Source organism: Mugil cephalus, chromosome 13 (assembly GCF_022458985.1).
Source record: "Mugil cephalus isolate CIBA_MC_2020 chromosome 13, CIBA_Mcephalus_1.1, whole genome shotgun sequence".
Lineage (NCBI taxonomy): Eukaryota > Metazoa > Chordata > Actinopteri > Mugiliformes > Mugilidae > Mugil > Mugil cephalus.
Genome location: NC_061782.1, coordinates 14529464 through 14541973, shown reverse-complemented (window position 1 = coordinate 14541973; position 12510 = coordinate 14529464). Strand labels below are relative to the sequence as shown.

Sequence of the window (12510 nt, the reverse complement as noted above, 5' to 3'; positions counted from 1 at the left end):
ACCTTGTTGACATCTTATTTACCAAATAATGATCATAATCAAAACTCCTCTCTCCTCTGATGACCCCTGTGGGCCGGGCCGGATTGCTCGGCCTGGCATGCAGCAAAAGCCCCTCTCACCAACAAAAGGCCCGGCATACCAAGCTTTAGCCCCGTGGCTCTGTGGAAGGTCTGCAATTTGCTGCGTAAGAGAGTACAACGGAGACATGTCAAAATGTTCATTCAGCATACTCAAAGGTAACGCAAAAAATAGAATCAGGGCACGGTTTTGGGTTAAACTTGACGCCGACACTTTTAAATTTGCTATGTGCGCCACGATTCACCATCAGCAGAAGTTTCCTCCCATTCATATTTAAATAAATAAATAAAGAAGCCTGCTGATACCGCACAAAGTGTGGGAAAAGTTCAGCAGTTTGACGTGTCTGTGCATCAGCAGCAGAGAGGAAAAAAAAAAAAAAAAAAGGCATCGCTCTAATAGGCAACGTTTAAACCTATGTCTATGTTTAACCTGGAGGGTAATATCATAGGCTGGACTCAGCTGGGAGAAACCAGAAGGATGTCTTAGCTTGAAAAGTAAATTGACCCTTAACCTTTTGCCCTGCTGTAGCACACCGTGTGTTTCTATTTGTTTTTGCTCACATGTTCATAACCCATGGCTATGAGCAGGCCATGAGATCGACACGAACAGCCAGACACCACAGTTTGGGAAACTTACACTAATTTGTCTTTGTCTTATTTACGAATGCACCTCCACACCAACGCGTGAAAGGTGCTCGGAACGGATGCTGTAATTGACGTGTGAAACAGCGTAGTGTCGATCATGACTCAGGCGTACAATTTCCCCACGAGCACAGAGTGACATGACCTTTGACCGAGGGGTCTGAACTTCCGTCTCTCGGGCCGACGCTGCCATTTTTAATCTGCGATAAGGCATGAGCCCGAGGTTACTGGGAGAGAGGAGACGCTGTCGAGGAGCAGCAGGATTTTATGCTTTCCTTCAAATCCTAAATAATCTGTTTGAACTTTTCATCTGGAAACACAAGAGATAAAATATGAAAAGGCCGTTCACTTTACTGCTGTTGGTATAAATACTTAGGAACGAACCACATACAATTATACGAAGAAAAGAAAACATACACAGTGGAGATTGATATCTGTCAGGTAGCAATTGATAATGCAAACAATTAAAGCTGGGAAAGCGACTTATAATGCTTCAAAGAATCCTTGACTAATAGGATTTATGGCTTAGGGGTTTTGGACCTACAACACCTAGAGGGGCGAGGGTCAGCGTGAATGTGAGAGAAAGCCAACACAGATGAGTACAAATGAGTGCCATGTCTAGCATGTGCTCGGGTTTACAAAACCCTGTCAGATCCGTGATTGTCCGTGTTGTATTTTCTAATTTGTTTGTAATAACTGTATTAAAAGATTAAGATTAATTAAACAGACATATTAATTCTCCGTGACAGAACTCAATTTCCACTCATTCAGCCCACAGAAGCAGTAAATATTATGGGCGTTGTATTAAAAATTGGACAGCAAAGCATTTAAGTCATGATCTTTACCACCTCTAAAATGTTCATCGGAAATGTGACCGCTGCTGGAAAGAACTAGCGAACACTAGTGAGGCATCGCTAGTCATTTTTAATTTGTCCTTTTCTCTTCTCTGCACCTCAAGTAAATCTGGGACAAGGCCAGTCACTGAGCCAGCCTTCCTAATCGTCTTACTGAGCCCGTTTTTTATCATCTGCAGTAGCGATAAGAGCAAAGCAGGACACCAGCTAAAAGTTTCCCCGATAAACAAAAACACAAAGGAGCTTCTCACTTACGTAAATAGATCCAGGTTTCTGCAGGAAGGATGGTCATGGCTGATCTCAAATAGAACCTCAAGACGCTTTTTCTAGCTTAGAAAGACACCAAAACGATCTCTTTGGGCCTGCTCAAACCGTGTATTAAGTACATTTAATCAGAGTGCAACTGGCCACCGTAACAGTCAACACCCCTGGGATGCACCGAGGTCACATTTGAGACATACGATCTCTGACCACATGTGTAGGTGTCCGCCTTCCTTTAGCAGTTTAAATGGAGTCACATTTGGCTCCTAACAATCAGTGTGAGCACCTCCACTTTCGCAGAGCAGACAGCGATGTTCGTTTCCATCGGCAGGACTGAGATACATGCTTCTTGTGACTCACCAGGGTGTTCAGTCTCCTGGCTCTGGGTATCTGCAAAGAACCAGAGGGGAGGTGTGTGGGGAGGGGGGGAGAAGAGCGTCAGACGGATCAGCTCAGCTCAGCTCACTGATCTGCACAGGAAACACAGAGCATGGGAACCCACCAGGGAGCCCCTGCCATGGAAATCTACTGATAAAGCCTGACTCAATAAAAACAACACATAGGGCCAATTGGGAAAGGCTCGTGTGTTTTGCATAATGTTGAAAGGTTAAAATACGAACTAGCGGTGATCAAAGTGATTGATAAGAGGCGTCCCATCTAGTTCAAAACCAGTGAGGCACTGATGAAACAAAGCAAGGCTCTGTCAGCAGACCACTGAGCAAGGTACAGTGTGCACTGCTGTGACATGGAGAGTGATCACCAAGTGATCAATGTAGTAATGCTGAGGCTATGATGACCATGGTTAAATATTGGCTCAGGATTTCAGAGGTGTTTGCTCAGCCTTCCATTACCATATTTTCTGGCAGGGAGGTAGACAAAGACCGCGGGACAGGCTGCACTGTGTTGTTTATTATACACCACTGGTGATTCTCTACAACTCTTCAAAAGCTGCAGTTCCAAACTATGGAAAAAAAAATACACCACAGACGTTTGTACACAGCAGACATTTTGATTTGTCTAACATAAAACACAAGTGGAAGTGGGAGAATGAAAATAACAAAAACAAAAATGACTGCCAACTGCTCAACCACTTTCAGGATCCTTGTTTTGTGTTTCAGTGTCAGGTTGTACTGGGACACTATAACAGAGTCAAATATTAACAAAATGTGTGTTAACAAGTTTTTATAGATGAAAGATTGGTATTTCAACTGCGACTTGATTAAATGTACACTGACTTTATTAGAAAGCGTAGTGCCAGATGAAGAAACCCACAGTCTGGCCCTTATCAGAGCAGTTGCAACGGGTCAAACTGCAACAATATGTCATCCTCCATTTTGTACCCAGTATACACGTGATGTGAAAAGTTCCTTGTAGCTGTGACATTAAATGAACTGGAGCTTCTGGAGTGAATATATATATGTATATATATATATATATGTATGTCATTAGGTATATCTCACTTATATTTTCTAAAGCTGCTGTGTTTCGGCTTTAAGTCAAAGCGGGAACACTGGTGTCATATTGTGGAGGAAGTATGTGGACAGTAAAGTTACAGTACATCTCATACAGTTATTTATTTACTACTTAAACACTTAATTGCTGACTTACAAGTATACTGTAGACCACATTTACACCCTCGAAGGACAGTTTAAAATGTTTGATACCGCATAGATTTTGTATATATTTTGCAATGTTGTTGTGTAAATGTCTTCTTTTCATCAAGCTGCTCACGTGTGCCACAGAGAAGAGTATGTAAAAAACACAAAATGAATACAGTAAAACAAGTAACATGACAATATTTGCATGGGAGAGTGCAGCTGCAAGATACATTTAATAACATAAAAAGAGTATAAGGTTGATACAGACGTCTACATGTATATGCACACTAGCCCTTTAACATTCTGCTGGGACGTATATGGGAAAGGACTAGCTTTATGAACCAGTCAGAGCTCTGTACACAAGTTGTGTTTGAGCAAGTGCTGCATGCAATACGCAATTCCCTTCTGATTTTATTGATTATACCAAGACAGCAGACGCAGCCAACACGTTTTTTTTTTTCAAAACATAAAAATTCAGGTGAACCCAACAACCTCTTATTTTTTAACTGTGTGCTAAGTTTGATCACTCAAGAACAATACCACTTAGAGTGATTCTGACTTTTGTGATACAAACTTCAGAGTGTTGGCTTTCAAAAGAGACAGAGAGCATGTATGAGCCCCACAATGTTCATGAACAATTTACTTTGGGTATGTCCTTTCCAAAAAGTCTGGTATGACAAGAGGTTAAAGGACTGGAATGGTTCCTTTTGATTCTTCTGAATAATAAGAAAGGGGTAAAATCATGTACGGCAGCTCCCTCTTGTGGTAGGGATGAATTATTACATCATGTGACTTCAGTCACCCGCCACACCAGGTGTCGCTGTCGGATACGCAGAGCACAACATCTTGAAAGCGTTTCCTCGTATTTTAGTTCGTGTCGTTGGCTTTCTGGCTGTCAACACGGCGTGTAAACAGCTACACGGAACAGAGCCGCGTTCAGAGGTTGTTGTCCACCCAAATTCTCCCCGTTAACCGCTATCTGTGAATGGGAAGGGTCGTGGGGGAACCCCGCTGCTGACCGTGTAGCCCAGCATTAGGAGGGAAAGTCGGTATCTGTCGGTTTCGGTGTGCGGGGGACGGAGGCGGCTAAGCGGCGCTTGTCGACGACCATGGCAGCGGTGACCGTCGTGGAGGCTGATCCGGCGGCGAGCGAAGGCGGCGCCGCTTTCTCCGGCGTCCAGGGCAGAGGCTGGGACGAGTCCCAGCTCCGAAAATACTCCTTCCCAACCAAGACCATCCCCCGGCTCTCTCACACGGACCCCAGGGCAGAGATGCTTATAAACAACGAGGTAACGATGGTGCACAAACTTTGTCCGTATGTCCACTGTCTTTTATATATATTTATATGTGTGTCAACCTCATATATGAACCTCATTGCAATGGGTTTTGGCTCGAGGTGTTGTAGCTGGTCAACTGAAACATGCACGAATGTTTATCATCGTAAGGCACAGAAAAAATACTGAAAATGAAAGTGAGTCATTTTATTATATTAGTCATTGCTGGCAGCCTTACTGTGGGGAGTAGCCTATTTTTAGAAGACACGTAAGTTGATTCAATATGTAATACTGAGATCACAATTATCTCATGTTACCAGTTAAATGTGCTGTGTGGGTGTTGTTTTCGGGTTTTCAGACTTAGCTCTGTAAATCTGATCACACATTATTATTTGTGCATTTAAGTAAGATGTTTTGTAGCTTGTGAGTCAAGTTCAAGGGTAATCTAGTTGCCTGCTGATGTAGAAATGCATAGGCATCGGTAGCATCTTCTCGACTGAATGACATCTAAATTCTAGTTTTCCCACCAACTTGGAAATTAAACAGCTACTGAACTGAGAACTGAGATGCCAGGTACATCTGCTGCTAGTTCATGCACACTGTGAAGATGTGACAACATCTGTGTGGGTGAAGTAGTAGCTGGGGTCGGTACAAAAACCTTTTACGGATGAGAGTCAGACCTAATTTCATTTAATCGCTCTAATTCACTGTCGGAGCCAGCTGGAGCCCCATCCAACATAAAAATAGACAGCGGGTTGCCTTTACATAAACCTCCTGATAGAGCAATGACTAATCATAGACGTGGCCTCCATGGATGTGAATAACTATGCTGTCATTTGCATCTGTGCATCACACACTGACATTTGTCTGTCTTGTGCATTTTGTACCTACTAAGGTACTAAGCTTTCTCTCCTCACCTCACACTGTCACAGTTAGTACATGATGATAAAATTATTTGAGCCAGCCATAATTGTTTATTTTGCATAACCGTCGCTTCCATCTACCTGTATGAAAACAGCTGGATGAATCCCACAGCAACACTGTATATCGTCACTGCCGTTTCAGCCCATCATCTTACTGTGCTCCTTCTTCTTCTGTGATTAAATGCCCCTTGAAGGGAGAACCAGCGCTACCGATTGTTTAGATATAGGCGCTTAGCTCGCTCAGACATGCAGCTGATCAATCTGTTTGAAAAATAAGCATTTAGAAACATTTCTGCTAAAGATGACTATAAAGCATAAATACAGCTAAATTCCCCCGACTGTCACAGCCTTGGGCAGGAAGAGGGCCCTGACACGCTTGGAGTGCAATGAAAAGCTTAGAAATAACAAGAGGAATCTTCCTGGGACGTGTTTGTTGTTCTTAGGTTGCATCACCTACCTAACGTAAGCATGCGTCAACAGAACGTTGACAAAAATCACACTGTTAAAATAACAAAATAGGTTCTGCTTTTGTGGAACTCTCTGTCTGCTTTGGAGTCTGTTACCAGACTGAGATATTATGAAATTGTGCTACAGGTCAATTTGAACAGCTTCTAATATGGCACCGGATGAAAATCTTTTAAAATATTTTTTCTTAATTTCCCCTTGTTGCTGAATTAATTCTGATTTGGCAGATTGTGAGCTTTTTTCAGGCTCTTTTGAAACACTGTGAAAAACATTGATGTTGAATATTATTACTGTGCAGTGATGCTGAAAGTTTATGTCCAAAAAGGCTGAGGCTGAGCTACAGCAATGCGGCCTCAGCAGGTTAGAAGGGCAACGAACTGAGATAAGAGACTAATAATAGATTATTGTACTGGATAATTAAAAGAATTGGACACGAACACTACAGCTTTAAGCAATGTTAAGTAATTTATAGCAATCACATTAATGGTGATCAGGGCTCACATTAGGAGTGACCTCTTCGACAGGACATAGATCTGTCCAAATGTGCCACGTTATCCGTAATTACGAGATGATAATGTTAATTGTTCAAAGACACACGCATCCGTGTTCAACCTGTGTGGCGCAATGATCACTGCGGATATGTACATTCGGCTCATCCCTTGATAAAAAGGCGTATTGTTTTATGATTTAAAACTCCACAGCGCAAACCTGAAACAAACGAACAAATAAAAAAAAAAAAAAAAGAGCGAAGCGCGCCGCATTTGTTCTCGGCTGCAATTAAAAGGGGAACAAATACCAAATTGCAACACTAAAAGCCGCTGCAGTTGGTTTTGTCGACGGCGTCTAGTTTCCGAGCATCGTTTCAACTCCCCGCGTTCTCCGGTGAAAGTGAAACCGAGAGGAGCCGATGGATGCGTGAGGCGGGCGGGCGGCGGGAGCGCGCTCAGAGGGCTACGTTCAGCTAGTCACGTAGACCTCGGAGCCCAGAGCGTCTGCTGCACACATCCATCCAGGCACTGCACGGGGATGTCTGTGCCTCTGCAGGGGTATAAAAACTAAACCATGCAACATGCATGCAAAGAGATATTTACTAAGAAGCACGACAGCTTTGTTTAAAGGTCGTTTTTGCAATTAAAGTTCACTCATTTTAGTAATTTATTTTATGTAATTTCTTAACAGATAATGAGACACAAACACATAAACGCTACAGATGACGATAATAATGTAATTACCTTATTTATATTTCACTTTTAAAGCAATTCTGAAATGCACAAAATAAATAACAAATGAGTTATTGATAGATAGATAGATAGATAGATAGATAGATAGATAGATAGATAGATAGATAGATAGATAGATAGATAGATAGACACACAGACACACAGACAGACAAATAATTAATGTTCTTTCACTGAAATGTTGTTTCTCTGTCTCTTTCCAGGAACCTGTGGTCTTAACAGACACAAACCTCGTATACCCAGCTCTCAAATGGGACATTGCGTACCTCCAGGAGAACATTGGAAATGGAGACTTTTCTGTTTACACGGCAGAAAACCACAAATTCCTGTACTACGACGAGAAAAAAATGTCCAACTTTGAGAACTTTGTGCCCAAGTCTCGGCGGATGGAAATGAAATTCTCAGAATTCGTGGATAAAATGCACGAAACAGAAGAAATGGGGGGAGAGGAGAGGTAAGGAAAGGAATGCTTCGGCTGGAGCTCTGCACTGACGTGTAGGAATATACCGAAATGTGATGTAAGCGCTGTTTGTTTCTGTAAGGCTCATCTGCCAGCAGCGAGATGTGTTTATGCTGCAGGTGTGCTTCACAGTAAAGGGTGTTCTCTTTTCCCGAGAAATGCAATGCAGCATAGGAAAGTGGAGCAACTGACTAAGCATCTACACAAGAGAATCGGAGGAGAAGCTTACTCCTGTGACCTGACTTGTCCTGGCAACAGACACACACACAGATCACTTACTAAAGACGTGCTCGCAGTGGCCGCTATCTGTTTGGATTTACACTGTCCAGCTCCCTCAAAGTCACGTTGTTCTTCACGGTTTAAAGAAGATGTAGTCAGATGAAAAAGAAGCACCCTGTAAACAAGCTGATACACTGCAGACACATTTATAGCACTTTAAAAAATGAGCTGCATTGCGACTTGTTTTGCATCTCAGGTTGTGAAACAAAGCTGCTCATGCATTTTGCACGTCTCTTTCCTCGTGTATTTCAAGGGTGTATCTGCAGCAGACCCTGAACGACACAGTAGGGAAGAAGATTGTTGTTGACTTTCTCGGTTTCAACTGGAACTGGATCAACAAGCAGCAAGCCAAGAGAAACTGGGGACAGCTAACGTCCAACCTTCTCCTCATAGGCATGGAGGGTAAGGTTCTGACTGCAGTCATCCAGCTCCTGCTGTAAAGTGCTATTTCTGTGTTTTGCCTCAAGCGTTTTACTTGAACTCTTAAATGTCGCTTTGCACATCGCATTTTTGTCTCCACAGGCAATGTGACACCAGCACATTATGACGAGCAGCAGAACTTCTTTGCACAGATCAAAGGTCACAAAAGGTGCATCCTCTTCCCTCCAGACCAGTTTGAGTGTCTCTATCCATACCCCGTCCATCACCCCTGTGACAGACAGAGCCAAGTAAGTTTTACATAATCTAGAAATTAAGGCTGGGCAATATGATAATATTTTCCAGCCGGTGGTTTTTGTGCACCCAATATCTATTATGAACAAGTCTGTCTTCACCTTTGCAGTTAAAGGTGAACTGTATGGAAAAATTCCAGCCTGTAGGTTACACTCCCTCAATCAAACATAATAAGTAACCTTGAGATCTTTGATAAGCAGCAGGCTGTAAAGACAGCTGTCTGGCACTATTTGCAAAATATATCCTTGGTGTCAGATGCGGGATGCCTAGGCTGGTGGTCTATGACTGATCAAACAGGTGGGATAATATGCCATTGAATGACCGGAGTGCACAAGCGTACATGCAGCGTTTGGTGTAGTTTTCCAACAAGAAATTGGGAATTGTTTTGAACTATTATATAGTCACTTACCCTGATGGAAATCAGTGGAAGAAGAAGGTGCATGATACGGCCTCACTGCTCCGTTTTCAGTGCAGTGTTTAAATTGTGCTTTGTGGGTGAATCATTTGCAGAGGCCAACAAGTAAAGTAAAATGATTAAAACTTATCGATGTGTGATGAATTTCGTTTCGTTCCGTTCATAAAACGGTGCTGTATTTTAATGCGGTGCGACGTGTTCATCTTTTACAGTGAATGTTATATTGTTTCTGTTTCTGTTCAGGTTGACTTTGATAACCCAGACTATGAGAAGTTCCCCAATTTTAAAAATGTTGTTGGCTATGAGGCTGTCGTGGGACCTGGAGATGTGCTATACATCCCCATGTATTGGTAAGTACTGCTTTAAGGCTTTTCTGTAGAAATCATGTATATATACAGACAGTATTTACTAAAAGCTGCCTTTCCTAGTGACCTGTTTTTAATCTATCTGCACTTCAGTATGATATTGTTTGATTTAAGTGCTTTACAAACTGTCACCAGAATTTGGTTTACTGGCCTTATTGGTAGAATTAGTAGACCTGATAAAAAGTTACAGCAGTGCATCTGTAATAGTTAATAATATAATAATGTAAGCCCTCTATGGCGTGCATGTGCACGTCGAGGAATAGTTGCTAAGTGGAGAAAACGTGCACAGCATGGCTTGAAACTGAACTTTGTGTTAGGCCAGCTAAACTGGCATGGCTGCATGCTATCCAATAGCAAGGTATTTCTCAGTGTGACTGTGAAAACGATGTTACGAGAGCAAGTTTTCAACCAACCAATTGTGTCAGAATTTTAGTTTCATTGTCCATTGTTTGCATTTCTTCTTCCCTCAGGTGGCATCACATTGAATCGCTGCTGAACGGCGGAGTCACCATCACTGTAAACTTCTGGTACAAAGTATGTATATCCTTTACTTTGACATTTATCTCACATGTGTCGTTACTTGCGTCTTCTTCGCAGTCGCTCACTTGTTTTATTTTTGTTTTGTTACAGGGCGCCCCCACACCTAAGAGGATAGAATACCCTCTGCGAGCCCATCAGAAGGTGGCCATCATGAGAAATATTGAGAAGATGCTGGGAGAGGCACTTGGAGACCCACATGAAGTAAAAGCTTTTGTTTTTATGTCATTCTTGAAATGCCCTCAGTGTTTATTACATAAGTCGCCCATAAATGTTGCACTGCCCGTTTCTAGAACATCACGTCAGATCCACATTTAGGTCACTCGCTACACGAATTCCCTGGGCCACGCTGACCCTTCTAGCAACCCAATTACAGCGAATATTTATGGATTTCCTGATTTAGTACAAAGAAAGATATATGCATTCTGGGACGACGGGTATGCGGTATGTCTGAGTCTGTAAAGTGGCTCATCCTAAACAAGAATCCTTTTTGTTTTCCCGCAGGTCGGGCCTCTACTGAAGACAATGATCAAGGGGCGATATGACCAGGATCTCAGTTAGGAGCCTCCTCGCTCAAAGCTTTTCGGAAACAGTGTGCATGTGAAACAGACTCTGCTGTGTGTGTGCGTGTGTGTGTGTGTGATGCGCATTCTCTGTTCGGAGCTACGTTATCACTGCATGGCGGTAAGCGGCCATCTTGAAAATATCCAGTCTTCAAGTGCCATTGTCGTTGCAAATACAGCAATTACAGAAGACGCAGAATTGGGAAGAATGGGAATTTGACCTACTTGAAGAATTTTTTTGTTTTGTTTTGTTTTCGATGACTGAATTTGGCAAACACTTCTACATCAATCAGTGTGCTCTCAAAAGTCTTACAATTCAAGCTAATTGGGCATTAGCTTTAATTGTGATTCGTCCGAGATTGGTACCTTTGGAGCAACCTCAACATTTTGACCACTAAAGGATGAGTCGAGGGGTATTATACTGTATATACAATAGACATACGTGGAATAACTCAGATGTGGTTTGATTCATACATTTGGAATGATTTACTGTACTCTCCATCTATATCACATACAACTGTTTTTGGGAATATTTATCCATATTATCTCCACGCTTTCAGGCAGTGATCATTTATTTGGTTCAGAGACGCTTAAGCACAGACAATAAAAACCCTAAAGCACCGTGATTCATAATGATGAAATTTAATTATTAAGAAATGTGTATGGGTGTGAAAAAAGGAGGCTTGAATATTCAGCTGAAGGAATGTGTGGCTGCAGTTTTTTTTAAGCAGAGTGATTGCTGTTTGTTTTATAAATGTTTCTGCTTGTGGTTTGTATTTCAAGGACTTTATTGAATGTGCTGTTCGGCATACCAGTGATTCACGCGGGAGTATGGAAAATAAATGACACTGCAGTTTTTAATTGCAAATACAGCAAAGAATCAATCTTTGGGGAAACTTCTTAAAGAGTTATTGCAGGCGGTGTTTTATTGGGAATACAATTATTAATACAGTTTTGTGTTTTAAAAAAAAAATGGTAAAAATGCATTAAGGATAGATTTATGTTATAATACTTTTAGCTGACTGAACTCACAGCCGACGTCGGACGGCGTGTAGCGTAGCATCAGCCATTGCAGTGCAACGTAAAACACCATCTAGTGGTCAGGTTTGCATGTTACGCTCAACAGTGCACTATACTGCTACAATACAATTATTCAGTATGTTGTATTAATTATAGCAGATCTATGATAAAATGATGCTGCGATGTGTGCAAACCCGTACTTATGATATGTGTAGGTTTTAACTATCCTCCAGAATGCACTTATTTCTACTGTCACAGCCATATCCTGAAGACCCTGAAGGTGACGCCATCTTGAAAGATGGCAACCGCTTGTTTGCAAGTTCAAAGTGCTCTCTCGAATTGTTGTTGAAACAAAAGGGAGGATAATTTCATATATATATTGTAAAAATATATTGTGCTGTACGTGCCAAACCATCTTCATATTAAGGAACCTGCTGAGGCACCGGATGAATCGGGAAGAAGTCAACTTTAAAAATAGTGCGAAGAGTTTTGTTCTGATTACGGTTCAGCCATTTAATTGGTGACATTGTGTGTGTGTGTGTGTGTGTATGTATTTCTCAGATTGCACAAAAAAAAAAAGCTCTTCTGTAAAAATAATTTCGTTAAGATGTTTCATCTCTCCTCTATTGCTAGTTTGATTGTTTACTGTATGTGCCTTGCCTAACATCGCTTGGCATTTAATGTCACAACAAGAACTTCATAAGTTTTTCAGTTTTATGGTATTCACTCTGGCATTAAACGGCTTTAAAGGTGAAACTGACCGCTGTCCCTGAAGATAAAGGCCTGTTTTTTTTTTTTGTTTTTTGAACATGTGCTCTCCTTGTTCTTCTGATTAAAGTTTGTTTTCAAATTTTGAAAGATGTGAAT

The 12510-nt window shown here is 41.7% G+C and overlaps 1 protein-coding gene across 1 annotated transcript; it reads left to right on the top strand.

Moving 5' to 3' along the window:
- Positions 1-4288: 4288 nt before the first annotated feature.
- hif1an (hypoxia inducible factor 1 subunit alpha inhibitor) lies at positions 4289-12501 on the top strand. Its single transcript, XM_047603136.1, has 8 exons — positions 4289-4721; positions 7536-7786; positions 8325-8473; positions 8594-8739; positions 9402-9508; positions 9994-10057; positions 10154-10264; positions 10565-12501. Exons 1-8 carry the CDS (start codon positions 4542-4544, stop codon positions 10619-10621), a joined length of 1065 nt encoding a protein of 354 aa, XP_047459092.1. The 5' UTR covers positions 4289-4541; the 3' UTR covers positions 10622-12501.
- The last annotated feature ends 9 nt before the right edge of the window (positions 12502-12510 follow it).